The 27,973-nt window shown below is 51.1% G+C and overlaps 2 protein-coding genes across 3 annotated transcripts in view; one reads left to right on the top strand and one right to left on the bottom strand.

The window, feature by feature from the left end:
* Window positions 1-15,216, top strand: part of LOC139550071 (ubiquitin carboxyl-terminal hydrolase 33-like) — a 570,053-nt gene extending 554,837 nt beyond the window's left edge. Inside the window, exon 22 of the mRNA XM_071360678.1 lies at window positions 14,671-15,216. Coding sequence (XP_071216779.1) covers window positions 14,671-14,858 — 188 coding nt within the window. The 3' untranslated portion in view covers window positions 14,859-15,216. The remainder of the gene's footprint in view (window positions 1-14,670) is intronic.
* On the bottom strand, window positions 50-27,712 carry hectd3 (HECT domain containing 3). 2 transcript variants are annotated; one of them, XM_071360680.1, is made up of 19 exons: window positions 26,860-27,712; window positions 26,479-26,639; window positions 26,267-26,359; window positions 25,514-25,649; window positions 23,587-23,708; window positions 21,672-21,785; window positions 21,441-21,532; window positions 9,457-9,622; window positions 9,124-9,205; window positions 8,318-8,500; window positions 7,893-7,945; window positions 7,580-7,748; window positions 2,283-2,486; window positions 1,807-2,013; window positions 1,590-1,719; window positions 1,368-1,442; window positions 1,189-1,270; window positions 892-963; window positions 50-705 (listed from the first exon to the last, which is right to left on the bottom strand). In XM_071360680.1, exons 1-19 carry the CDS (start codon window positions 27,211-27,213, stop codon window positions 621-623), a joined length of 2,580 nt encoding a protein of 859 aa, XP_071216781.1. In that variant the 5' UTR covers window positions 27,214-27,712; the 3' UTR covers window positions 50-620. The 2 variants fall into 2 exon arrangements, with proteins under 2 accessions (XP_071216781.1, XP_071216782.1); XM_071360681.1 differs by having other exon boundaries at window positions 21,450-21,532; window positions 26,860-27,710.
* Between the last annotated feature and the right edge of the window lie 261 nt (window positions 27,713-27,973).

The raw sequence follows: 27,973 nt of genomic DNA, 5'->3' as shown, positions 1-27,973 counted from the left end.
ACATTGTAATATTCGCCATATTATGAAAAGTAAAACATCAGAAGTCATGTTTATTCCATTTCCACATTAGTTTATTATGTACAGTACAGCTGTAATAAGTTGGCAACGTTGTAGATATGGTATACTTAAGCAATAAGGCCCGAGGGGTGTGTGGTATATGGCCAATATACCACAGCTTAGGGCTGTTCTTAGACACGACGCAATGCAGAGTGCTAGGACACAGCCCTTAACTGAAGTATATTGGCCATATACCACAAACCCCCCCGAGGTGCCTTATTGCTATTATAAACTGGTTACCAACATAATTAGAGCAGTAAAAATCAGTTGTCATACTCATATGGTATACGGTTGGATATACCACAGCTTTCAGCCAATCAGCATTCAGAGCTCAAACCACCCAGTTTATAAATGATAATGGGCTTGGCAGCAGCTTCAGATAGTGATGCTAATGAGGCGTTCATTACATTAGCCAATCAGCATTCTCAGTAAGTTCAAAGCACATGAATGCACACAACTTGTTGTTCCCAGTTTACAAGTACTATTTTCGGCGTTTCCCCCACTTGTTATAAACGCTGCATAAATACAGGTGGGCGTGGCATAAAACTGCTAGATGGGCGTGGTCACTCCTCCCAGGGACTCATGTCAGTGTCTATGGCAACACAGTTGTAGGCAGCATAGCGCAGCTTGTCCTCACACACTTTCGCACTGCAGGGGACAACAAAGTTAGGGAATTAGAGACTTAAGTATTATTTCATGAGCTTTCACTAGAGAACGTGGAAGAGTATAACCATTGCAATTTCATATCTACAATCTCCGTTATATGGAACCAAAGAAACCACTTACCTTCTAAATATTCTGATAACAGTAGAGAGAATTGCCATTAAAACTCACCTGGGGTAGTTGGGTAGATACAGGGTACTGGAGCAGGTGGAGGACTGTGGCAACGCATCTGTAGTCTCAGAGCTAGAGGTTCGGGAAAGATGTTATAAAAAGTGCAATAACATCAGCATAAGAGCATTATCTTATAAGGTATTTGCTTTGGGATTGTGTCCTACTAAGCTACGCTAAAAGGCGTCCTACTAAGCTACGCTAAAAGGCGTCCTACTAAGCTACGCTAAAAGGCGTCCTACTAACCTACGCTAAAAGGCGTCCTACTAACCTACGCTAAAAAGCGTCCTAATAACATACCCTTGTTTGTCAGGAAAGATGTAGATGGGAGCAGGAAGACGGCTCCTCCCGGTCACAAACCTCAGGAACCGGCTGCGGTCCTCTGGAAGAGGAGAGGAGGGAACAGTCAGAGAGTTAGTGAGTGAATAGAGGACAGAAGATAGAGCCACAGAGACAGAAAGAAGACGATTTTAACTGACCGTTAGTGAAGTTCATGAGAGCTTCCCACAGGTACTGTACCCTGACATCAGTCTGCTCCAAGTCCTCATATCGAGCTGTAGGAGAGAGAGAGACAACACTATGGTTTACTATCAACCTAATGTGGAGAGAGGGGACATAAGATGGGGCCACATGTGATGGTACTGAGTCAGTCTGGGACTACGGACATCTTCAACTACATCAAGGTCTGTCTGATTACTCACTGAGTCGTTTGAGTGCCTCCACTGTGATCTCCGGGTCTCCACAGACTTTCTTCTCCACCTCCTGCCAGGTCAGCAGATCCAGCACGGCCTGAGGCACTACCTTCACCAGCCCCGCCTGCATAGCACAGATCTGGAACAGACGTATGGTTACAGCATCTCCCTCCGCACGAGACAACCCAGACCGACATGGAAGGCCATCTGAAAACCCCTTTCCCACCTGGTGTCTGCTCTCCTCCAGGCGTGCCTTCTGTACCAGGTGAATGAACTCCCTGCGGTCTTGGTACCGTACCACCTGGTTGCTGCCGCCTGGTACCAGCTCTACCAGTCTGCCGTCACTCAGCAGGGTAGTGTACACCAACTCCTCGCCAAACTTAAAGTCAAACGTCTCCTGGTCCATGACCTCCATGGCCTCTAGCAGCTTGACCTGTAGAGAGACACAGAACAGAAGCAAAAACTAACATTAAAAAAAAAAAAACAGAAGGGGAAATCACATTATCCAACGCATTGTCAGAATATTGCAACTAGCGCTTGTAGAAACAGAATAGATACAAGCTTCAATAAGTATGCCAAGGATGAAAACGTCGGACAGAATCCTAACTTTGAGTTCTGCCATTTTCACAGTTGTCTTTTCCATGAATGTATGATTTACACTCAAGTCAGTGATGTTAGATGTGACAACAGCTCAGTGCTCACCAGGACAGAGTCAACAGCAGGGAAGTCTTTGCTCCAGCTGACAGCCTCGCCTGTTAACTGTTTCCACACCAGACCAGGCAGAGCCAGCACCAGGAAGTCCTTCCCTCGGAGAGCGGCTCCCATCAGCTGTCCGATCCACTCAAACTTGTGGAACTCTCTGCAGGACGGGTTGGGAACATAGTGGTCTCTGGCCTCGCCTGTTCCCTGGGAGCAGAAACTAACTGTAGGTCATGTACTACTAGCACTCTCCCCCTCCCGGTTGTACTACTAGCCTCCCCCTCCCGGTTGTACTACTAGCACTCTCCCCCTCCCGGTCGTACTACTAGCCTCCCCCTCCCGGTCGTACTACTAGCCTCCCCCTCCCGGTCGTACTACTAGCCTTCCCCTCCCGGTCGTACTACTAGCCTCCCCCTCCCGGTCGTACTACTAGCCTTCCCCTCCCGGTCGTACTACTAGCCTCCCCCTCCCGGTTGTACTACTAGCCTCCCCCCCCGGTTGTACTACTAGCACTCTCCCCCTCCCGGTCGTACTACTAGCCTCCCCCTCCCGGTCGTACTACTAGCCTCCCCCTCCCGGTCGTACTACTAGCCTCCCCCTCCCGGTCGTACTACTAGCCTCCCCCTCCCGGTCGTACTACTAGCCTCCCCCCTCCCGGTCGTACTACTAGCCTCCCCCTCCCGGTTGTACTACTAGCCTCCCCCCTGGTTGTACTACTAGCCTCCCCCCTGGTTGTACTACTAGCCTCCCCCTCCCGGTTGTACTACTAGCCTCCCCCTCCCGGTTGTACTACTAGCCTCCCCCTCCCGGTTGTACTACTAGCCTCCCCCCTGGTTGTACTACTAGCCTCCCCCCCGGTTGTACTACTAGCCTCCCCCCTGGTTGTACTACTAGCCTCCCCCCCGGTTGTACTACTAGCCTCCCCCTCCCGGTCGTACTACTAGCCTCCCCCCCTCCCGGTCGTACTACTAGCCTCCCCCCTCCCGGTTGTACTACTAGCCTCCCCCTCCCGGTTGTACTACTAGCCTCCCCCTCCCGGTCGTACTACTAGCCTCCCCCCCTCCCGGTCGTACTACTAGCCTCCCCCTCCCGGTCGTACTACTAGCCTCCCCCTCCCGGTCGTACTACTAGCCTCCCCCTCCCGGTCGTACTACTAGCCTCCCCCCCTGGTTGTACTACTAGCCTCCCCCCCCGGTTGTACTACTAGCCTCCCTCCCGGTTGTACTACTAGCCTCCCCCCCCGGTTGTACTACTAGCCTCCCCCCCCTGGTTGTACTACTAGCCTCCCCCCCGGTTGTACTACTAGCCTCCCCCCCGGTTGTACTACTAGCCTCCCCCTCCCGGTTGTACTACTAGCCTCCCCCCCCCCGGTCGTACTACTAGCCTCCCCCCTGGTTGTACTACTAGCCTCCCCCTCCCGGTTGTACTACTAGCCTCCCCCCCCCGGTTGTACTACTAGCCTCCCCCTCCCGGTTGTACTACTAGCCTCCCCCTCCCGGTTGTACTACTAGCCTCCCCCTCCCGGTTGTACTACTAGCCTCCCCCCCCCCGGTTGTACTACTAGCCTCCCCCTACCGGTTGTACTACTAGCCTCCCCCCTGGTTGTACTACTAGCCTCCCCCTACCGGTTGTACTACTAGCCTCCCCCTCCCGGTTGTACTACTAGCCTCCCCCTCCCGGTTGTACTACTAGCCTTCCCCCCCCCCGGTTGTACTACTAGCCTTCCCCCCCCCGGTTGTACTACTAGCCTCCCCCCCGGTTGTACTACTAGCCTTCCCCCCCCCGGTCGTACTACTAGCCTCCCCCTCCCGGTTGTACTACTAGCCTCCCCCTCCCGGTTGTACTACTAGCCTCCCCCTCCCGGTTGTACTACTAGCCTCCCCCTCCCGGTTGTACTACTAGCCTTCCCCCCCCGGTTGTACTACTAGCCTTCCCCCCCCCCGGTTGTACTACTAGCCTCCCCCCCCGGTTGTACTACTAGCCTTCCCCCCCCCGGTCGTACTACTAGCCTCCCCCTCCCGGTTGTACTACTAGCCTTCCCCTCCCGGTTGTACTACTAGCCTTCCCCCCCCCGGTTGTACTACTAGCCTTCCCCCTCCCGGTTGTACTACTAGCCTTCCCCCCCCCGGTTGTACTACTAGCCTCCCCCCCCGGTTGTACTACTAGCCTTCCCCCCCCCCGGTTGTACTACTAGCCTTCCCCTCCCGGTTGTACTACTAGCCTTCCCCTCCCGGTTGTACTACTAGCCTCCCCCCCCGGTTGTACTACTAGCCTCCCCCCTGGTTGTACTACTAGCCTTCCCCCCCCCCGGTTGTACTACTAGCCTTCCCCCCCCCCCGGTTGTACTACTAGCCTCCCCCCCGGTTGTACTACTAGCCTCCCCCTCCCGGTCGTACTACTAGCCTCCCCCCCCGGTCGTACTACTAGCCTCCCCCCCCGGTCGTACTACTAGCCTTCCCCCCCCCGGTTGTACTACTAGCCTTCCCCCCCCCGGTTGTACTACTAGCCTCCCCCCTGGTTGTACTACTAGCCTCCCCCCTGGTTGTACTACTAGCCTCCCCCCCTGGTTGTACTACTAGCCTCCCCCCTGGTTGTACTACTAGCCTCCCCCCCTGGTTGTACTACTAGCCTCCCCCCTGGTTGTACTACTAGCCTCCCCCCCTGGTTGTACTACTAGCCTCCCCCCCGGTTGTACTACTAGCCTCCCCCCCTGGTTGTACTACTAGCCTCCCCCCCCGGTTGTACTACTAGCCTCCCCCCTGGTTGTACTACTAGCCCCCCCCCCCCCTGGTTGTACTACTAGCCCCCCCCCCCCCTGGTTGTACTACTAGCCCCCCCCCCCCTGGTTGTACTACTAGCCCCCCCCCCCCCTGGTTGTACTACTATCCCCCCCCCCCTGGTTGTACTACTAGCCCTCCCCCCCCTGGTTGTACTACTAGCCCCCCCCCCCCCTGGTTGTACTACTATCCCCCCCCCCTGGTTGTACTACTAGCCCTCCCCCCCTGGTTGTACTACTAGCCTCCCCCCCTGGTTGTACTACTAGCCCTCCCCCCCTGGTTGTACTACTAGCCCTCCCCCCCTGGTTGTACTACTAGCCCTCCCCCCCTGGTTGTACTACTAGCCCTCCCCCCTGGTTGTACTACTAGCCCTCCCCCCCTGGTTGTACTACTAGCCTCCCCCCCTGGTTGTACTACTAGCCTCCCCCCTGGTTGTACTACTAGCCTCCCCCCTGGTTGTACTACTAGCCTCCCCCCTGGTTGTACTACTAGCCTCCCCCCTGGTTGTACTACTAGCCTCCCCCCTGGTTGTACTACTAGCCTCCCCCCTGGTTGTACTACTAGCCTCCCCCCTGGTTGTACTACTAGCCTCCCCCCTGGTTGTACTACTAGCCTCCCCCCTGGTTGTACTACTAGCCTCCCCCCTGGTTGTACTACTAGCCTCCCCCCCTGGTTGTACTACTAGCCTCCCCCCCTGGTTGTACTACTAGCCTCCCCCCTGGTTGTACTACTAGCCTCCCCCCCTGGTTGTACTACTAGCCTCCCCCCTGGTTGTACTACTAGCCTCCCCCCTGGTTGTACTACTAGCCTCCCCCCCTGGTTGTACTACTAGCCTCCCCCCCTGGTTGTACTACTAGCCCCCCCCCCCCCTGGTTGTACTACTAGCCTCCCCCCTGGTTGTACTACTAGCCTCCCCCCTGGTTGTACTACTAGCCTCCCCCCTGGTTGTACTACTAGCCTCCCCCCTGGTTGTACTACTAGCCTCCCCCCCCGGTTGTACTACTAGCCTCCCCCCTGGTTGTACTACTAGCCTCCCCCCCTGGTTGTACTACTAGCCTCCCCCCTGGTTGTACTACTAGCCTCCCCCCCTGGTTGTACTACTAGCCTCCCCCCTGGTTGTACTACTAGCCTCCCCCCCTGGTTGTACTACTAGCCTTCCCCCTTCTGGTTGTACTACTAGCCCCCCCCCCCCTGGTTGTACTACTAGCCTCCCCCCTGGTTGTACTACTAGCCTCCCCCCTGGTTGTACTACTAGCCTCCCCCCCCTGGTTTCCCTCTGACACCACTTCTTCCAAATAACAAACATATAGCAAAGTAAGAAAGAAAAATAAATCCTCCTATTTCAGTATGAACCCACATGGGTAACAATGGGTCCGGGCTGGAGAGAACAGTTTGCAGGATTCATTACCTGGTTAGTTGTAAAATAGGTAGAGGTTAGGGTTAGTTACCTGGTTAGATGTAAAAGAGGTTAGGGTTAGTTACCTGGTTAGATGTAAAAGAGGTAGAGGTTAGGGTTAGTTACCTGGTTAGATGTAAAAGAGGTTAGGGTTAGTTACCTGGTTAGATGTAAAAGAGGTTAGGGTTAGTTACCTGGTTAGATGTAAAAGAGGTTAGGGTTAGTTACCTGGTTAGATGTAAAAGAGGTAAAGGTTAGGGTTAGTTACCTGGTTAGATGTAAAATAGGTAAAGGTTAGGGTTAGTTATCTGGTTAGATGTAAAAGAGGTTAGGGGTAGTTACCTGGTTAGATGTAAAAGAGGTTAGGGATAGTTACCTGGTTAGATGTAAAAGAGGTAGAGGTTAGGGTTTAGTTACCTGGTTAGATGTAAAAGAGGTAGAGGTTAGGGTTTAGTTACCTGGTTAGATGTAAAATAGGTAGAGGTTAGGGTTAGTTACCTGGTTAGATGTAAAAGAGGTTAGGGTTAGTTACCTGGTTAGATGTAAAAGAGGTTAGGGTTAGTTACCTGGTTAAATGTAAAAGAGGTAGAGGTTAGGGTTTAGTTACCTGGTTAGATGTAAAAGAGGTTAGGGTTAGTTACCTGGTTAAATGTAAAAGAGGTTAGGGTTTAGTTACCTGGTTAGATGTAAAAGAGGTTAGGGGTAGTTACCTGGTTAAATGTAAAAGAGGTTAGGGTTTAGTTACCTGGTTAGATGTAAAAGAGGTTAGGGGTAGTTACCTGGTTAGATGTAAAAGAGGTAGAGGTTAGGGTTTAGTTACCTGGTTAGATGTAAAAGAGGTTAGGGGTAGTTACCTGGTTAGATGTAAAAGAGGTTAGGGTTTAGTTACCTGGTTAGATGTAAAAGAGGTTAGGGATAGTTACCTGGTTAGATGTAAAAGAGGTTAGGGGTAGTTACCTGGTTAGATGTAAAAGAGGTTAGGGTTAGTTACCTGGTTAGATGTAAAAGAGGTTAGGGTTAGTTACCTGGTTAGATGTAAAAGAGGTTAGGGGTAGTTACCTGGTTAGATGTAAAAGTGGTTAGGGGTAGTTACCTGGTTAGATGTAAAAGAGGTTAGGGGTAGTTACCTGGTTAGATGTCCTGTTGAAGAAGGGTAAAGGCAGGGGACATTCTGCTGAACTGGGACACAGCTCTTCTGACATGTCTGCCAGGCTGTCTCTAAATCCACCTCCTTGGTCGATGATGCCCTCTGCTATGAACTTACACTCCCACCACTGGTCGTACCGCGCCGGCCATCTGAACAACAACAACATATTCACTGGTCATAACTCTTATTATTAGCTTATTATTAACACATTAATTTCACCATCTTTTAGATAACAAATTCAGCTTCCTGTTACAGTCAATAAGGATGCTGGGTAGAGAGAAAAATCACTGTACCTGTAGTCCAAAATCTTCTCAAACTTATCGGATGGCTTCAGACCCTCGTACACCTGCACGGGTTACAGCCAGATGTCCAAAATCATAAAGCTACCACACATACACACACATCCCCCTCCCGCCCCAACACACACATCCCCCCCCTCCCGCCCCAACACACACATCCCCCCTCCCGCCCCAACACACACATCCCCCCCTCCCGCCCCAACACACACATCCCCCCTCCCGCCCCAACACACCCCCCCTCCCGCCCCAACAACACACCCCCCCCTCCCGCCCCAACAACACACCCCCCCCCCTCCCGCCCCAACACACCCCCCCCCCCCCCTCCCGCCCCAACACACCCCCCCTCCCGCCCCAACACACCCCCCCCTCCCGCCCCAACACACCCCCCCTCCCGCCCCAACACACCCCCCCTCCACTACCTGTGTGAAGACAGCGTTCTTGGCAGTAGGGTCCACTGAGGGGTTGTCTCTGTGCTCCATGGCCAGTCTACGGTTGATATAGAGCCGGGGCATGAAGTTGGGCTTGCTGGTCTCGGAGTCCTTCAGACACTGGGTGATCAGGGCCGAGCGACGCTTCGACAGCAGCAGGAACGGCTTGATACTCTAGGGGGCAGCATAGAGCACAACGGTCCATGTACTGGATGGTTTATCTACTTACCCAGAGTCAGACCAACTCATAAATACTATGTTATGTCTCTGCGTGCGGTCTGGAGATGATTGAAGTTAGCTTAGCGCAATTGCTGGAAGTCTCCAGGTACAGTAGCCAGCTCCTCTCAAAAGCAAGGGAATAAACTTTCTACTCCAAAAATGTGTGGTTGGCCATTTATAGTCTTTTCAACATCTTTTCAAAATAATCAACATTTTATAAAATGTGTTAATATCCACTTCCTCATTCTTTCCCAGTTGTCTTAGAGATCGTAACGTTGTATCCGTCTCATGGAGATGCCCGTGAGCTCACAGATGCTATAAATGAGACAGACACAACATTGTAATCTCTATACAAAATGGCATCCATAAGTTGGTCTACCTCTGGGTTAAGTAGGTAAATGAAAATCTGGCAGCGTCCCTTTAAAGATGAAAGGAAAGGGAGGACAGAGATGTTGCTGTTTTTTTACACCAGCAGATTAGACGTGACATCCGTGGTGTGTCCCTCTCAACCAGCGGGCTCCAACCCTGGTCCTGGGGAGCTAGAGCAGGCCTTTGTTCCAGCCCAGCACTAGACGTACCTTGATGTGGTTGAAGGTGGCCAGGCTGTAGTCCCAGGCTGGAACCAGGTGGGGCAGGAGACTGTCCAGCAGCGAGATGAACCTGAGGGACACACAAGCCGAGTCACAACACCAACTGACCAGACAGGAGAAGAGCACCACAGACCAGCATTCATCTTGGTAGTATAGGAGGATCAAGAGTTTCATGATGACCACTACAAGCTCCATGTTCACCACCAGGTAGGGTCTTACCTCTGTATAACCAGGCAGGGTCTTACCTCTGTATAACCAGGCTCCCCTCCAGGCAGGGTCTTAACTCTGTATAACCAGGCTCCCCTCCAGGCTGGGTCTTACCTCTGTATAACCAGGGCCCTGCGGTAGAGGACATCAGGCAGGGTCCCCTCCAGTCGAGGATAACGCACTAGGTTAGGAGACTGAAACACGTCAGCGTTGAGCCCCAGGTCTCTCTCACATGATGACTTGATCTTCAACCCTCTGATCCGAACGTCTATCCCCTCGTCTGAGACAGGAAGACAAAAGCCAGAGACAGGAAGACAAAACGCCAGAGACAGGTTAGGAAGAGGTTGAGTCTATTTCAATTTAAAAAATAAAGTGTTATTCATTTTCAACTAGAATGTATTATTGTTCCATTCACTGAAGGGACATGCTGAGGTCCTGACAGGAGAGGATAAGCCTATTGTTCTATTCACTGAAGGGACATGCTGAGGTCCTGACAGGAGAGGATAAGCCTATTGTTCTATTCACTGAAGGGACATGCTGAGGTCCTGACAGGAGAGGATAAGCCTGAGATTGATACCGTATTTAATTCAAAGCACAGTTCTCTATTTCCAAAGTCCAAGCTGATATCTACAGTGTGCCAACAAAGACACTGAGTCACTCCCAGATAAAGGTGACAGGGTAGATCTGAGGTTGGTCTAGTCCATGGGTGTCAAACTCTGGCCCGCGGGTAATTATATTTGGCCCGCGAGACAATACCAAATTACTACTAGAGCTGGCCCGCCGGTATTATACAGCGCATTCACCGCTAATACTACGAATCCCATAATGCTCTGCTGTTGTTTTCGCGCGCCAATCAGGACAGGACCCAGAAACGCCCTCTCCTCTGTGACAGTAGTCATAGCAACATAGACGCTACAACTGTCAGCGCGCTATCCCTTCCCAAAAATGGCGAAAAGAAAGGCAGAAAACAGGAGCTTTCTGGACAAGTGGGAGGCAGAATATCTTTCTCTGTGACATCTCGAGCCATCTCGATGCGCTGAACCTGCAGCTTCAGGGGCGGGGGCGCATCATCACAGACATGTACGCTGCAGTGAGGGCCTTTAAAACTAAACTGTGCCTGTGGGAGAATCAGATGCTGCAAGGAAACCATTGCCATTTTCCCTGCTGCCAAACCATAAAAGCGCAGATCTCTACCGCCGTGTTCCCATGCGCACAGTTTGCTGAAAAACTCAGTGTTCTCGCCGCTGAGTTTAGCCGGCGATTTGCCGACTTCGATGTCCAGAAATGTAGGTTTGAACTGCTTAGTAATCCCTTCGCAGTTGATGTGGAAAATGCACCAACCAACATCCAAATGGAGCTGATTGAACTCCAGTGCAACGACACGCTGAAGTCAAAGTATGATGCTGTGGGCGCCGCACAGTTTCCACGGTTCATCCCTGACACAATGCCTCAGCTCCGCACCCAAGCTGCTCAGATGCTCTCCATGTTCGGCAGCACTTATCTATGCGAGCAACTTTTCTCCTCGATGAAGATGACCAAAACAACTCACAGGAGACGTCTGACTGATGAACACCTTCGCTCGATACTGAGGATTTCTTCAGCTCAGAGCCTGAGCCCAGACATTGATGAACTAGCATCCAAGAAGAGATGCCAGGTATCTGGCTTGGGCACATCAGATTAGATCAGTGTGCAATAATTAACGTTTTCTTTGTGCACTTTTTCTTGCTACAAGGCATGGGCTTGAATGGTTGATTGATTTATTATCATTTTATTTGTAAAAAAAAATATTTTGGTATTTAAATCAGAAGGCTGCAAATAGAAAAGAGGCATACGATTTTTATTTACATTTCATTTATTTAATAAATGAATGCCATTGATGTGTTTTTTCATTTGAAATTCGATTTTGCATGTCTCCACTATTAAATTATATATTGTATGGTAATAAGCGATGCTTGTTCCATATTCAATGTTAAAGCAAAACTTGTTTGGGTCCATATTAAAAGGTTCATTTGTTCAATGTTGGCCCGCGACTTTGTTCAGGTTTTACATTTTGGCCCACTGGGTATTTGAGTTTGACACCCCTGGTCTAGTCCATCAGCTGAGCCCCTCCCAGATAAAGGTGACAGGGTAGATCTAAGGTTGGTCTAGTTCATCAGCTGAGCCCCTCCCAGATAAAGGTGACAGGGTAGATCTACGGTTGGTCTAGTCCATCAGCTGAGCCCCTCCCAGATAAAGGTGACAGGGTAGATCTGAGGTTGGTCTAGTTCATCAGCTGAGCCCCTCCCAGATAAAGGTGACAGGGTAGATCTAAGGTTGGTCTAGTTCATCAGCTGAGCCCCTCCCAGATAAAGGTGACAGGGTAGATCTACGGTTGGTCTAGTTCATCAGCTGAGCCCCTCCCAGATAAAGGTGACAGGGTAGATCTAAGGTTGGTCTAGTTCATCAGCTGAGCCCCTCCCAGATAAAGGTGACAGGGTAGAGCTACGGTTGGTCTAGTTCATCAGCTGAGCCCCTCCCAGATAAAGGTGACAGGGTAGATCTACGGTTGGTCTAGTTCAAGTGATTGTATCCGGTTTGGAGCGAGCGGTCGCATTTGCATTCGCTCTGCAGGTAGTATAACTTTTCATTACATTTCATTACATTTCATTATAGTACAACGGTTTAATTTGTCCAACCTTAGCAATTTCTTCTTAGCTAGCTACATAGCCGTCTGTGTATCAAAGATAATTGCGTAATTATCGTATTATCGTATTTCGTCGTCTATCGTAGTCCACACTGCTATCTGCCCAGCAGCTAGCCAGCTAGCAAACGTCCACCGTCTACCCAATAGTAGTATAACTTCTCATTACATTTCATTATAGTACAACGGTCTGATTTTCATTCTCATTACAGTACAACGGTTTGATTTGTTTGATCTTAGCTAGCTACATAGCCGTCTTTGTATCAAACATAATTGTGTAGTTATTGAGGTTCGCTAGCCAGCTATTTTCGTCCTAACGTAACGCAACGTAGCCGACACTGCTAGCTAGCCAGCTTGCCACCGAATAGCAGCATTGTAGAAACGAGTGCATTACAACGGAACGACTTGATTCGTGTAGTGTTGGCTGGCTACACAGTTGTCTTTGCTATCTTTGATTTGTTTGATCTTAGCTAGCTACTTAGCTGGCTACGTAGCCGTCTTTGTATCAAGGATAATTGTGTAGTTATCGAGGTTCGCTGAGGTTCGCTAGCCAGGTATTCTCGTCCTAACGTAACGTAACGTAGTCAACCCTGCTAGCTAGCCAGCTAGCCACCGATTAGCAGCACTGTAGAAACGATTACATTGCAACGGAACGACTTTATTTGTGTAGTGTTAGCTAGCTACATAGTTTTCTTTGCTATCTTTGTATCTAAGATAATTGTGTAGCTTTGAGTAATTATCGGTTAGCTAGCCAGCTATTTTCGCCTGCCGCGCTGCCGTCCTCCTACCTAGCCAACACTGCTAGCTAACACTGCTAGCTAGCCAACTTCTACCGAATAGCAGCACTGTAGAAACTTACATTACAACGGAACGACTTGATTAGCGTAGTGTTAGCTAGTTGTCTTTGCTGTCCTTGTATCCATGATAATTGTGTAGTTTAGAGAAATTTAGAGAAATTGTCGAGGTCACCTAGCCAGCTTCACTTTCAACAACGCAGCCACTGCTAGCCAGGCTACTTCACCAGCCAGCAGTACTATATCATTTTAGTCAATTAGATCTTTTATTTTATTTATTTTCTTTTGCAACGTAAGCGTAACTCTCTGAACATTCGAGTCGTGTAGCCCACTTGTCATTCTAATCTCCTTTGCTTTAGCGTAGCCTCTTCTGTAGCCTGTCAACTATGTGTCTGTCTATCCCTGTTCTCTCCTCTCTGCACAGACCATACAAACGCTTCACACCGCGTGGCCGCGCCCACCCTAACCTGGTGGTCCCAGCCCGCACGACCCACGTGGAGTTCCAGGTCTCCGGTAGCCTCTGGAACTGCCGATCCGCGGCCAACAAGGCAGAGCTCATCTCAGCCTATGCGTCCCTCCAGTCCCTCGACTTCTTGGCACTGACGGAAACATGGCTCACCACAGATAACACTGCTACTCCTACTGCTCTCTCTTCGTCTGCCCACGTGTTCTCGCACACCCCGAGAGCTTCTGGTCAGCGGGGTGGTGGCACCGGGATCCTCATCTCTCCCAAGTGGTCATTCTCTCTTTCTCCCCTTACCCATCTGTCTATCGCCTCCTTTGAATTCCATGCTGTCACAGTTACCAGCCCTTTCAAGCTTAACATCCTTATCATTTATCGCCCTCCAGGTTCCCTTGGAGAGTTCATCAATGAGCTTGATGCCTTGATAAGCTCCTTTCCTGAGGACGGCTCACCTCTCACAGTTCTGGGTGACTTTAACCTCCCCATGTCTACCTTTGACTCATTCCTCTCTGCCTCCTTCTTTCCACTCCTCTCCTCTTTTGACCTCACCCTCTCACCTTCCCCCCTACTCACAAGGCAGGCAATACGCTTGACCTCATCTTTACTAGATGCTGTTCTTCCACTAACCTCATTGCAACTCCCCTCCAAGTCTCCGACCACTACCTTGTATCCTTTTCCCTCTCGCTCTCATCCAACACTTCCCACACTGCCCCTACTCGGATGGTATCGCGCCGTCCCAACCTTCGCTCTCTCTCCCCCGCTACTCTCTCCTCTTCCATCCTATCATCTCTTCCCTCTGCCCAAACCTTCTCCAACCTATCTCCTGATTCTGCCTCCTCAACCCTCCTCTCCTCCCTTTCTGCATCCTTTGACTCTCTATGTCCCCTATCCTCCAGGCCGGCTCGGTCCTCCCCTCCCGCTCCGTGGCTCGACGACTCATTGCGAGCTCACAGAACAGGGCTCCGGGCAGCCGAGCGGAAATGGAGGAAAACTCGCCTCCCTGCGGACCTGGCATCCTTTCACTCCCTCCTCTCTACATTTTCCTCTTCTGTCTCTGCTGCTAAAGCCACTTTCTACCACTCTAAATTCCAAGCATCTGCCTCTAACCCTAGGAAGCTCTTTGCCACCTTCTCCTCCCTCCTGAATCCTCCTCCCCCTCCCCCCCCTCCTCCCTCTCTGCAGACGACTTCGTCAACCATTTTGAAAAGAAGGTCGACGACATCCGATCCTCGTTTGCTAAGTCAAACGACACCGCTGGTTCTGCTCACACTGCCCTACCCTGTGCTTTGACCTCTTTCTCCCCTCTCTCTCCAGATGAAATCTCGCGTCTTGTGACGGCCGGCCGCCCAACAACCTGCCCGCTTGACCCTATCCCCTCCTCTCTTCTCCAGACCATTTCCGGAGACCTTCTCCCTTACCTCACCTCGCTCATCAACTCATCCTTGACCGCTGGCTACGTCCCTTCCGTCTTCAAGAGAGCGAGAGTTGCACCCCTTCTGAAAAAACCTACACTCGATCCCTCCGATGTCAACAACTACAGACCAGTATCCCTTCTTTCTTTTCTCTCCAAAACTCTTGAACGTGCCGTCCTTGGCCAGCTCTCCTGCTATCTCTCTCAGAATGACCTTCTTGATCCAAATCAGTCAGGTTTCAAGACTAGTCACTCAACTGAGACTGCTCTTCTCTGTATCACGGAGGCGCTCCGCACTGCTAAAGCTAACTCTCTCTCCTCTGCTCTCATCCTTCTAGACCTATCGGCTGCCTTCGATACTGTGAACCATCAGATCCTCCTCTCCACCCTCTCCGAGTTGGGCATCTCCGGCGCGGCCCACGCTTGGATTGCGTCCTACCTGACAGGTCGCTCCTACCAGGTGGCGTGGCGAGAATCTGTCTCCTCACCACGCGCTCTCACCACTGGTGTCCCCCAGGGCTCTGTTCTAGGCCCTCTCCTATTCTCGCTATACACCAAGTCACTTGGCTCTGTCATAACCTCACATGGTCTCTCCTATCACTGCTATGCAGACGACACACAATTAATCTTCTCCTTTCCCCCTTCTGATGACCAGGTGGCGAATCGCATCTCTGCATGTCTGGCAGACATATCAGTGTGGATGACGGATCACCACCTCAAGCTGAACCTCGGCAAGACGGAGCTGCTCTTCCTCCCGGGGAAGGACTGCCCGTTCCATGATCTCGCCATCACGGTTGACAACTCCATTGTGTCCTCCTCCCAGAGCGCTAAGAACCTTGGCGTGATCCTGGACAACACCCTGTCGTTCTCAACTAACATCAAGGCGGTGGCCCGTTCCTGTAGGTTCATGCTCTACAACATCCGCAGAGTACGACCCTGCCTCACACAGGAAGCGGCGCAGGTCCTAATCCAGGCACTTGTCATCTCCCGTCTGGATTACTGCAACTCGCTGTTGGCTGGGCTCCCTGCCTGTGCCATCAAACCCCTACAACTCATCCAGAACGCCGCAGCCCGTCTGGTGTTCAACCTTCCCAAGTTCTCTCACGTCACCCCGCTCCTCCGCTCTCTCCACTGGCTTCCAGTTGAAGCTCGCATCCGCTACAAGACCATGGTGCTTGCCTACGGAGCTGTGAGGGGAACGGCACCTCAGTACCTTCAGGCTCTGATCAGGCCCTACACCCAAACAAGGGCTCTGCGTTCATCCACCTCTGGCCTGCTCGCCTCCCTACCACTGAGGAAGTACAGTTCCCGCTCAGCCCAGTCAAAACTGTTCGCTGCCCTGGCACCCCAATGGTGGAACAAACTCCCTCACGACGCCAGGACAGCGGAGTCAATCACCACCTTCCGGAGACACCTGAAACCCCACCTCTTCAAGGAATACCTAGGATAAAGCAATCCTTCTGCCCCCCCCCCCCCCCCCCCTTAAAAGATTTAGATGCACTATTGTAAAGTGGCTGTTCCACTGGATGTCATTAGGTGAATGCACCAATTTGTAAGTCGCTCTGGATAAGAGCGTCTGCTAAATGACTTAAATGTAAATGTAAATGAGCCACTCCCAGATAAAGGTGACAGGGTAGATCTACGGTTGGTCTAGTTCATCAGCTGAGCCCCTCCCAGATAAAGGTGACAGGGTAGAGCTACGGTTGGTCTAGTTCATCAGCTGAGCCCCTCCCAGATAAAGGTGACAGGGTAGAGCTAGGGTTGGTCTAGTTCATCAGCTGAGCCCCTCCCAGATAAAGGTGACAGGGTAGATCTGAGGTTGGTCTAGTTCATCAGCTGAGCCCCTCCCAGATAAAGGTGACAGGGTAGATCTACGGTTGGTCTAGTTCATCAGCTGAGCCCCTCCCAGATAAAGGTGACAGGGTAGATCTACGGTTGGTCTAGTTCATCAGCTGAGTCACTCCCAGATAAAGGTGACAGGGTAGATCTACGGTTGGTCTAGTTCATCAGCTGAGCCCCTCCCAGATAAAGGTGACAGGGTAGATCTACGGTTGGTCTAGTTCATCAGCTGAGCCCCTCCCAGATAAAGGTGACAGGGTAGATCTACGGTTGGTCTAGTTCATCAGCTGAGCCCCTCCCAGATAAAGGTGACAGGGTAGATCTACGGTTGGTCTAGTCCATCAGCTGAGCCCCTCCCAGATAAAGGTGACAGGGTAGAGCTACGGTTGGTCTAGTTCATCAGCTGAGCCCCTCCCAGATAAAGGTGACAGGGTAGATCTACGGTTGGTCTAGTTCATCAGCTGAGTCACTCCCAGATAAAGGTGACAGGGTAGATCTACGGTTGGTCTAGTTCATCAGCTGAGCCCCTCCCAGATAAAGGTGACAGGGTAGATCTAAGGTTGGTCTAGTTCATCAGCTGAGCCCCTCCCAGATAAAGGTGACAGGGTAGATCTAAGGTTGGTCTAGTTCATCAGCTGAGCCCCTCCCAGATAAAGGTGACAGGGTAGATCTAAGGTTGGTCTAGTTCATCAGCTGAGCCCCTCCCAGATAAAGGTGACAGGGTAGATCTAAGGTTGGTCTAGTTCATCAGCTGAGCCACTCCCAGATAAAGGTGACAGGGTAGATCTACGGTTGGTCTAGTTCATCAGCTGAGCCCCTCCCAGATAAAGGTGACAGGGTAGATCTAAGGTTGGTCTAGTTCATCAGCTGAGTCACTCCCAGATAAAGGTGACAGGGTAGAGCTACGGTTGGTCTAGTTCATCAGCTGAGCCCCTCCCAGATAAAGGTGACAGGGTAGATCTAAGGTTGGTCTAGTTCATCAGCTGAGCCCCTCCCAGATAAAGGTGACAGGGTAGATCTAAGGTTGGTCTAGTTCATCAGCTGAGCCACTCCCAGATAAAGGTGACAGGGTAGATCTACGGTTGGTCTAGTTCATCAGCTGAGCCCCTCCCAGATAAAGGTGACAGGGTAGATCTGAGGTTGGTCTAGTTCATCAGCTGAGCCCCTCCCAGATAAAGGTGACAGGGTAGATCTGAGGTTGGTCTAGTTCATCAGCTGAGCCCCTCCCAGATAAAGGTGACAGGGTAGATCTACGGTTGGTCTAGTTCATCAGCTGAGCCCCTCCCAGATAAAGGTGACAGGGTAGAGCTACGGTTGGTCTAGTCCATCAGCTGAGCCCCTCCCAGATAAAGGTGACAGGGTAGATCTACGGTTGGTCTAGTTCATCAGCTGAGCCTCTCCCAGATAAAGGTGACAGGGTAGATCTAAGGTTGGTCTAGTTCATCAGCTGAGCCCCTCCCAGATAAAGGTGACAGGGTAGATCTACGGTTGGTCTAGTTCATCAGCTGAGCCCCTCCCAGATAAAGGTGACAGGGTAGATCTGAGGTTGGTCTAGTTCATCAGCTGAGCCACTCCCAGATAAAGGTGACAGGGTAGATCTACGGTTGGTCTAGTTCATCAGCTGAGCCACTCCCAGATAAAGGTGACAGGGTAGAGCTACGGTTGGTCTAGTCCATCAGCTGAGCCCCTCCCAGATAAAGGTGACAGGGTAGATCTACGGTTGGTCTAGTTCATCAGCTGAGTCACTCCCAGATAAAGGTGACAGGGTAGATCTAAGGTTGGTCTAGTTCATCAGCTGAGCCCCTCCCAGATAAAGGTGACAGGGTAGATCTAAGGTTGGTCTAGTTCATCAGCTGAGCCCCTCCCAGATAAAGGTGACAGGGTAGATCTAAGGTTGGTCTAGTTCATCAGCTGAGCCCCTCCCAGATAAAGGTGACAGGGTAGAGCTACGGTTGGTCTAGTTCATCAGCTGAGCCCCTCCCAGATAAAGGTGACAGGGTAGAGCTAGGGTTGGTCTAGTTCATCAGCTGAGCCCCTCCCAGATAAAGGTGACAGGGTAGATCTGAGGTTGGTCTAGTTCATCAGCTGAGCCCCTCCCAGATAAAGGTGACAGGGTAGATCTACGGTTGGTCTAGTCCATCAGCTGAGCCCCTCCCAGATAAAGGTGACAGGGTAGATCTACGGTTGGTCTAGTTCATCAGCTGAGCCCCTCCCAGATAAAGGTGACAGGGTAGAGCTAGGGTTGGTCTAGTTCATCAGCTGAGCCCCTCCCAGATAAAGGTGACAGGGTAGATCTGAGGTTGGTCTAGTTCATCAGCTGAGCCCCTCCCAGATAAAGGTGACAGGGTAGATCTACGGTTGGTCTAGTTCATCAGCTGAGCCCCTCCCAGATAAAGGTGACAGGGTAGAGCTAGGGTTGGTCTAGTTCATCAGCTGAGCCCCTCCCAGATAAAGGTGACAGGGTAGATCTGAGGTTGGTCTAGTTCATCAGCTGAGCCCCTCCCAGATAAAGGTGACAGGGTAGATCTACGGTTGGTCTAGTTCATCAGCTGAGCCCCTCCCAGATAAAGGTGACAGGGTAGATCTACGGTTGGTCTAGTTCATCAGCTGAGCCCCTCCCAGATAAAGGTGACAGGGTAGATCTACGGTTGGTCTAGTTCATCAGCTGAGCCCCTCCCAGATAAAGGTGACAGGGTAGATCTAAGGTTGGTCTAGTTCATCAGCTGAGCCCCTCCCAGATAAAGGTGACAGGGTAGATCTGAGGTTGGTCTAGTTCATCAGCTGAGCCACTCCCAGATAAAGGTGACAGGGTAGATCTAAGGTTGGTCTAGTCCATCAGCTGAGCCCCTCCCAGATAAAGGTGACAGGGTAGATCTAAGGTTGGTCTAGTTCATCAGCTGAGCCACTCCCAGATAAAGGTGACAGGGTAGAGCTACGGTTGGTCTAGTTCATCAGCTGAGCCCCTCCCAGATAAAGGTGACAGGGTAGATCTACGGTTGGTCTAGTTCATCAGCTGAGCCCCTCCCAGATAAAGGTGACAGGGTAGATCTACGGTTGGTCTAGTTCATCAGCTGAGCCCCTCCCAGATAAAGGTGACAGGGTAGATCTAAGGTTGGTCTAGTTCATCAGCTGAGCCACTCCCAGATAAAGGTGACAGGGTAGAGCTACGGTTGGTCTAGTTCATCAGCTGAGCCCCTCCCAGATAAAGGTGACAGGGTAGATCTACGGTTGGTCTAGTTCATCAGCTGAGCCACTCCCAGATAAAGGTGACAGGGTAGATCTACGGTTGGTCTAGTTCATCAGCTGAGCCACTCCCAGATAAAGGTGACAGGGTAGATCTAAGGTTGGTCTAGTTCATCAGCTGAGCCCCTCCCAGATAAAGGTGACAGGGTAGATCTAAGGTTGGTCTAGTTCATCAGCTGAGCCCCTCCCAGATAAAGGTGACAGGGTAGATCTAAGGTTGGTCTAGTTCATCAGCTGAGCCCCTCCCAGATAAAGGTGACAGGGTAGATCTACGGTTGGTCTAGTTCATCAGCTGAGCCCCTCCCAGATAAAGGTGACAGGGTAGATCTAAGGTTGGTCTAGTTCATCAGCTGAGCCCCTCCCAGATAAAGGTGACAGGGTAGATCTAAGGTTGGTCTAGTTCATCAGCTGAGCCACTCCCAGATAAAGGTGACAGGGTAGATCTACGGTTGGTCTAGTTCATCAGCTGAGCCCCTCCCAGATAAAGGTGACAGGGTAGATCTAAGGTTGGTCTAGTTCATCAGCTGAGCCCCTCCCAGATAAAGGTGACAGGGTAGATCTAAGGTTGGTCTAGTTCATCAGCTGAGCCACTCCCAGATAAAGGTGACAGGGTAGATCTACGGTTGGTCTAGTTCATCAGCTGAGCCACTCCCAGATAAAGGTGACAGGGTAGATCTACGGTTGGTCTAGTTCATCAGCTGAGCCCCTCCCAGATAAAGGTGACAGGGTAGATCTACGGTTGGTCTAGTTCATCAGCTGAGCCCCTCCCAGATAAAGGTGACAGGGTAGATCTACGGTTGGTCTAGTTCATCAGCTGAGTCACTCCCAGATAAAGGTGACAGGGTAGATCTAAGGTTGGTCTAGTTCATCAGCTGAGCCCCTCCCAGATAAAGGTGACAGGGTAGATCTAAGGTTGGTCTAGTTCATCAGCTGAGCCCCTCCCAGATAAAGGTGACAGGGTAGATCTAAGGTTGGTCTAGTTCATCAGCTGAGCCACTCCCAGATAAAGGTGACAGGGTAGATCTACGGTTGGTCTAGTTCATCAGCTGAGCCACTCCCAGATAAAGGTGACAGGGTAGATCTACGGTTGGTCTAGTTCATCAGCTGAGCCTCTCCCAGATAAAGGTGACAGGGTAGATCTACGGTTGGTCTAGTTCATCAGCTGAGCCCCTCCCAGATAAAGGTGACAGGGTAGATCTACGGTTGGTCTAGTTCATCAGCTGAGCCCCTCCCAGATAAAGGTGACAGGGTAGATCTACGGTTGGTCTAGTTCATCAGCTGAGCCACTCCCAGATAAAGGTGACAGGGTAGAGCTACGGTTGGTCTAGTTCATCAGCTGAGCCCCTCCCAGATAAAGGTGACAGGGTAGATCTACGGTTGGTCTAGTCCATCAGCTGAGCCCCTCCCAGATAAAGGTGACAGGGTAGAGCTAAGGTTGGTCTAGTTCATCAGCTGGACAGGATGTGATGTCTGTCACAGCTCTACAACTTTGAACAGAGTGCTGATCTAGGATCAGGTCTCCTCCCCTTATCCATATGTTATTCATTATTATTTCAAAAAAGGCTAAACTGATCCTATACCAGCACTGCTACTGAGATGCTTTGCCAATACAGGCCCGTAAATGATAAGTACAGTTGTGTGTATATTAATTATTCAATGTGTAGCCACCATTCTCACCCCTGCACTCCTCGATGCGGACCTCTATGACAGGCAGGTGGGCCGTCATGTCTTCCAGCACACACACCTCACCAATCAGATTGCTGAGGGACAGATAAATAAATTTAAAAATTAAAAAAAACACACAAAGTTACAAGTTCATGTAGCACCTCCTCTGTTTCAAAACCTTTTCTTCCGTTTGCTCTGCTGAATACAGCCCAGGTGTGCTTGGGAGTAACTCACTCGTCTATGGTGACGTCGCTGAGCTTCTTCAGATTGTCTCCTTCTCCTCCGAACACAGTCACTCTTTTAGGCATGTAGTTGTCATCGGTTGAGTCAACGGTCAATATCAGCTTACTGCCGGACAAGGGACACAAAAACAATACAGGTTAAAGGTTATTCTTCAGGGCTTCCTATGACTTGACCAAAGTCATGTTTTCTTTTGGGCTAGTGGTCATCTGATGATGTACTGTCCCCAAAGGAGTGCCCCCAGGCTCCATACTAGGACCCACCTGTCCCCAAAGGAGTGCCCCCAGGCTCCATACTAGGACCCACCTGTCCCCAAGGGAGTGCCCCCAGGCTCCATACTGTTCTCCACCTGTTCCCAAAGGAGTGCCCCCAGGCTCCATACTGTTCTCCACCTGTCCCCAAGGGAGTGCCTCCAGGCTCCATACTGTTCTCCACCTGTCCCCAAGGGAGTGCCCCCAGGCTCCATACTAGGCCCCACCTGTCCCCAAGGGAGTGCCCCCAGGCTCCATACTAGGACCCACCTGTCCCCAAGGGAGTGCCCCCAGGCTCCATACTGTTCTCCACCTGTCCCCAAGGGAGTGCCCCCAGGCTCCATACTAGGCCCCACCTGTCCCCAGGGGAGTGCCCCCAGGCTCCATACTAGGCCCCACCTGTCCCCAAGGGAGTGCCCCCAGGCTCCATACTAGGACCCACCTGTCCCCAAGGGAGTGCCCCCAGGCTCCATACTGTTCTCCACCTGTCCCCAAGGGAGTGCCCCCAGGCTCCATACTAGGCCCCACCTGTCCCCAAGGGAGTGCCTCCAGGCTCCATACTAGGACCCACCTGTCCCCAAGGGAGTGCCCCCAGGCTCCATACTAGGCCCCACCTGTCCCCAAGGGAGTGCCCCCAGGCTCCATACTAGGCCCCACCTGTCCCCAAGGGAGTGCCTCCAGGCTCCATACAAGGACCCACCTGTCCCCAAGGGAGTGCCCCCAGGCTCCATACTAGGCCCCACCTGTCCCCAAGGGAGTGCCCCCAGGCTCCATACTAGGCCCCACCTGTCCCCAAGGGAGTGCCCCCAGGCTCCATACTGTTCTCCACCTGTCCCCAAGGGAGTGCCCCCAGGCTCCATACTAGGCCACACCTGTCCCCAAGGGAGTGCCCCCAAGCTCCATACTAGGACCCACCTGTCCCCAAGGGAGTGCCCCCAGGCTCCATACTAGGCCTCACCTGTCCCCAAGGGAGTGCCCCCAGGCTCCATACTAGGCCCCACCTGTCCCCAAGGGAGTGCCCCCAGGCTCCATACTAGGCCCACCTGTCCCCAAGGGAGTGCCCCCAGGCTCCATACTGTTCTCCACCTGCCCCCAAGGGAGTGCCTCCAGGCTCCATACTAGGCCCCTCCTGTCTCCAAGGGAGACATCCATACTAGGCCCCACCTGTCCCCAAGGGAGTGCCCCCAGGCTCCATACTAGGACCCACCTGTCCCCAAGGGAGTGCCCCCAGGCTCCACACTAGGACCCACCTGTCCCCAAGGGAGTGCCCCCAGGTTCCATACTAGGCCCCACCTGTCCCCAAGGGAGTGCCTCCAGGCTCCATACTGTTCTCCACCTGTCCCCAAGGGAGTGCCCCCAGGCTCCATACTAGGCCCCACCTGTCCCCAAGGGAGTGCCCCCAGGCTCCATACTAGGCCCCACCTGTCCCCAAGGGAGTGCCCCCAGGCTCCATACTAGGCCCCACCTGTCCCCAAGGGAGTGCCTCCAGGCTCCATACTAGGCCCCACCTGTCCCCAAGGGAGTGCCCCCAGGCTCCATACTAGGCCCCACCTGTCCCCAAGGGAGTGCCTCCAGGCTCCATACTAGGCCCCACACTGTTCTCCACCTACATAAACCCCAGGTTGGCAGTGACAGGACTGTATGACAGTACCACTTACTTGACTACGGTGCCTCTCTTCATGTGCAGTCTGATCCAGTGTTGTCCCTGCATCCCATCACTCTCCCAGTAGGTCTCCGTGTCTCCATCTGTCAGGCAACCTGCCCCGCCACTAGGGTCCTCCTGACACACACACACTCATTTTGTCAACCATTTTTTTTGTTTTAAAATACCTTTTAGTCTTAGTCCCATTTTATTCTCTTCTTAGTTATCAGTTGACTAAAACTCTTGGACAATTTTAGTCTAGTTTTAGTCTGCCATTTTATAGTCAGTGTCATTTTTCTATTAAATGATGAATGTTTAGGCTACCTCTAACTTCCATCATGTGCACATTCAGATAGCCTTGTCCAACTAGGCCTACTATCCCCTCGTATAGCTTAGCTGGCAACACTGATGTTGTGTTAGATTGTAACCAATGCCAGCCATAATAACCATGTAGGCTACAGGTAAAACATTCTCACAGCTCTGATTTTCTCCCCATCATAACCGTCATGGGGGTAAATAGGAGTGGTTTCCTTGAAAATAGTCAACAAATTACATTTGTTTTTTCCCCAAAAATCACCCGCAACTCGCATCTGCGAACCGTGACGTGGCAACACAGATTAATATATTACAGAGCACATGGGAAAATAGACCTTCTGATGTGATCAAAGCAAAAACAGCCCCCATGAAAGTAAGAGAGAGAGTAAAAATGGTTTCTAGTTGAGGTTAGTTAGTGTCCTGGCTTCACATCAGTTCAAGAGTGACTGAAGAGACCTGCGAGCTGTGTACTGGGCAGATCTGGCCAATCAGACCTCCTGGGAGGTGTGTGCTGGGCAGATCTGACCTATCAGATCTCCTGGGAGCAGGGCAGATCAGGCCAATCAGACCTCCTGGGAGCTGTGTACTGGGCAGATCTGACCAATCAGACCTCCTGGGAGCTGTGTACTGGGCAGATCAGGCCAATCAGATCTCCTGGGAGCTGTGTGCTGGGCAGATCTGACCAATCAGACCTCCTGGGAGCTGTGTCCTGGGCAGATCTGACCAATCAGATCTCCTGGGAGCTGTGTGCTGGGCAGATCTGACCAATCAGACCTCCTGGGAGCTGTGTCCTGGGCAGATCTGACCAATCAGATCTCCTGGGAGCTGTGTGCTGGGCAGATCTGACCAATCAGACCTCCTGGGAGCTGTGTCCTGGGCAGATCTGACTAATCAGACCTCCTGGGAGCTGTGTGCTGGGCAGATCTGACCAATCAGATCTCCTGGGAGCAGGGCAGATCAGGCCAATCAGACCTCCTGGGAGCTGTGTGCTGGGCAGATCTGACCAATCAGACCTCCTGGGAGCTGTGTGCTGGGCAGATCTGACCAATCAGACCTCCTGGGAGCTGTGTGCTGGGCAGATCTGACCAATCAGACCGCACAACTGAAAGATTCATTCTGTCCAATGAGAGGATTGCGTGAAAATATTCTGCATGCATATGGAATGAAACAGGTGGAAATAAGCTTCATGTCAAGCATACTAATGATGAGATAAAACAGGTTAAAAAGGAGCTTCATGTCAAGCATACTAATGATGAGATGAAACGGGTGAAAAGGAGCTTCTTGTCAAGCATACTAATGATGAGATAAAACAGGTTAAAAGGAGCTTCTTGTCAAGCATACTAATGATGAGATGAAACAGGTTAAAAGGAGCTTCATGTCAAGCATACTAATGATGAGATGAAACAGGTTAAAAGGAGCTTCATGTCAAATGTCCATTAGTCTCACATGGAATTCTCATCTCACGTTTCCGTTGACTAAAATTTGAAATCATTTTAATAGTTATCGTTTTATTCCAGGGTATCGAGTCACTGTCCTAGTTTAGTCAGGAAAAATAGGTTTATTGACGAGTATTTTTCATCATATTTATTGTTGACGAAATTAACACTGACACCACACACACTACTCACTGAGCAGGAGGACACATCGATGCTGGTGACACACTGTTTGACACTGCCCAGGTTCTCATCCTCCTTTCCAATGTGGTCGTAGAAGTAGTGCACCAGATCCTCATCATATTCAAACGTCCAGGTGGGAGGAACATATCTGGACAACAGAGAAGGGAACAGTACTGTTGGTTAGACCACCTTAACTTCATTCACTTTTTACAGAAAGTGTCCAAACTGACTCAATATCTGCTGTAGCTCATCAGAGCCTGTTATCACCCATGGACAAGGGCTTGAACAGGTAGCTGTATAGCTCATCAGAGCCTGTTAACACCCATGGACCAGGGGTTGAACAGGTAGCTGTGTAGCTCATCAGAGCCTGTTATCACCCATGGACCAGGGCTTAAACAGGTAGCTGTGTAGCTCATCAGAGCCTGTTATCACCCATGGACCAGGGCTTGAACAGGTAGCTGTGTAGCTCATCAGAGCCTGTTATCACCCATGGACCAGGGCTTGAACAGGTAGCTGTGTAGCTCATCAGAGCCTGTTATCACCCATGGACCAGGGCTTAAACAGGTAGCTGTGTAGCTCATCAGAGCCTGTTATCACCCATCACTGACCAGGGCTTAAACAGGTAGCTGTGTAGCTCATCAGAGCCTGTTATCACCCATGGACCAGGGCTTAAACAGGTAGCTGTGTAGCTCATCAGAGCCTGTTATCACCCATCACTGACCAGGGCTTGAACAGGTAGCTGGCTTTGCCTCCAAACACACTGACCTGAGCTTCTGAACAGCCGCTTCATCACGCTCCGCGACCTTGGGTTTAGAGCCGATGTGAAGAGAACTCTCTACACCCACCACCTGTTCCCACCTGACAGAGAGCAGACCGTGTTAAACCGCTGAGCTAAAGCATCAAGCAGAGCCATTACAAGTCTTCAGGTCTCAAAGTTACTCACCACCTCTGTTACACACACACACACACACACACACCTGTCACAGGGCTTGTGGTCATATCCGAAGAGCTGCTGGTGTCTGCCGAGTGTCTCAGGTGATTCTACAGGTACCAGTCGGTCTCCTCCCTCCGTGTGTTTACAGACCAAGACCCAGCCCTCCTCACACTCCTGACCCACTCGGTGCTCCTCCAACTGATCCTATAAGACACACAGAGAGACAAGCACACAGAGTGACAAGCAGACACACACAGAGAGACAAGCAGACACACAGAGAGACAAGCAGAAACACAGAGGGTTAAAAGACAACTGCCTCAAAATGTGTACTGAGCAAAGGCGATCAGTCCTGCAACAAGAACGGAGACATGACTTCACTAACCAGGAAGTGTGTAAAGCAATTAATCATTCAACTCTTTCTTACCTTGTTGATTTTAACCCACAGGCCGTGGCTGTTGCAATACTCTTCCCCCGTTGTCCGAATACATGTCCCTTTCTTTGGTTCGATGTTGCACTTGCATAGCTTCTTACTGTGGAGAGCTTGATGTGGGCTCTCCCAAACTGAAACCAGGGTCTTACCGACGGATGAGTTGGCGGTGGACGTACTAGACGAAGCGGTTGAATTCGATGACGAATCTTTGCAGATTTTATAACATACCTCTTTTGGGACGAAACATAGGCACTCGGGCACAGCTTCGCTCTTCCTGAAACATTCTATGCACTTGTTCAGAAACCGAATCCTTCCCAGTAAAACGTGAGGGTTGTCGCCCGGTGACATCGCTTTGTGTTTTTTAAAGCTAGGTAACACAAGCTAGCCAGGCACAACAGTCCGTCGCAGGGCTAGTTAACTAGCTAACTACGCGTCACAGTCAACACAATAGTGGACGTCACCTGACATTTCAGTTTTTCCGTTTAGTTCTCCCTTTGTTGCCCAGGATTGTCGTGGATAAAGCTTCTATATTTGAACAAACAAAAAAAACAACACAAAGCTATTTATCCACCGCCCGTTTCAAACGACACGGAACATTCTCATCCGGTGCCACCGCTTCAGCTAACTGACAGCTAGCAGACACTTTCTGTAGCTCTCACTGGTAGCACTTAATCGGATCTAAAGGGCGAACCGCCCATAACTTCAGCTAGCTTTCAATTCGACAAGTTATGTTACCGTGTCGGCTTCCGTCTGCAAGTAGCCTAGCAAGATAGCTTACACCAACGGTTTTTACACCGCTAAAGCATTGGCAGGAAGTTAACATTTGCTAGCCTTCTATTTAGCTGGCTAGCTAGCTAACGTTCCACGATGCAGCAAACATGTTAGCTAGCAACGTGTTTACATTCCATGACAGTCAATAGCTATCGAAAAATGTGTACTTTTTATTTGACCTTTATTTTAACAGGGTGTCCCATCGAGACCAAGAAAGCCCTGCATTTTACAATTACACAACAAATTGCGTAGGATATACACCAGAAAATAAACAATACAAGAGAATACAAAAAAATGAAAAAACAATCACACCTTTATTCCTTACATACGTATGTCA

Source organism: Salvelinus alpinus, chromosome 23, assembly GCF_045679555.1.
Source record: "Salvelinus alpinus chromosome 23, SLU_Salpinus.1, whole genome shotgun sequence".
NCBI lineage: Eukaryota > Metazoa > Chordata > Actinopteri > Salmoniformes > Salmonidae > Salvelinus > Salvelinus alpinus.
Note: the sequence above shows the minus strand (reverse complement) of the source record. Positions and strands in the feature narration are given on the sequence as shown.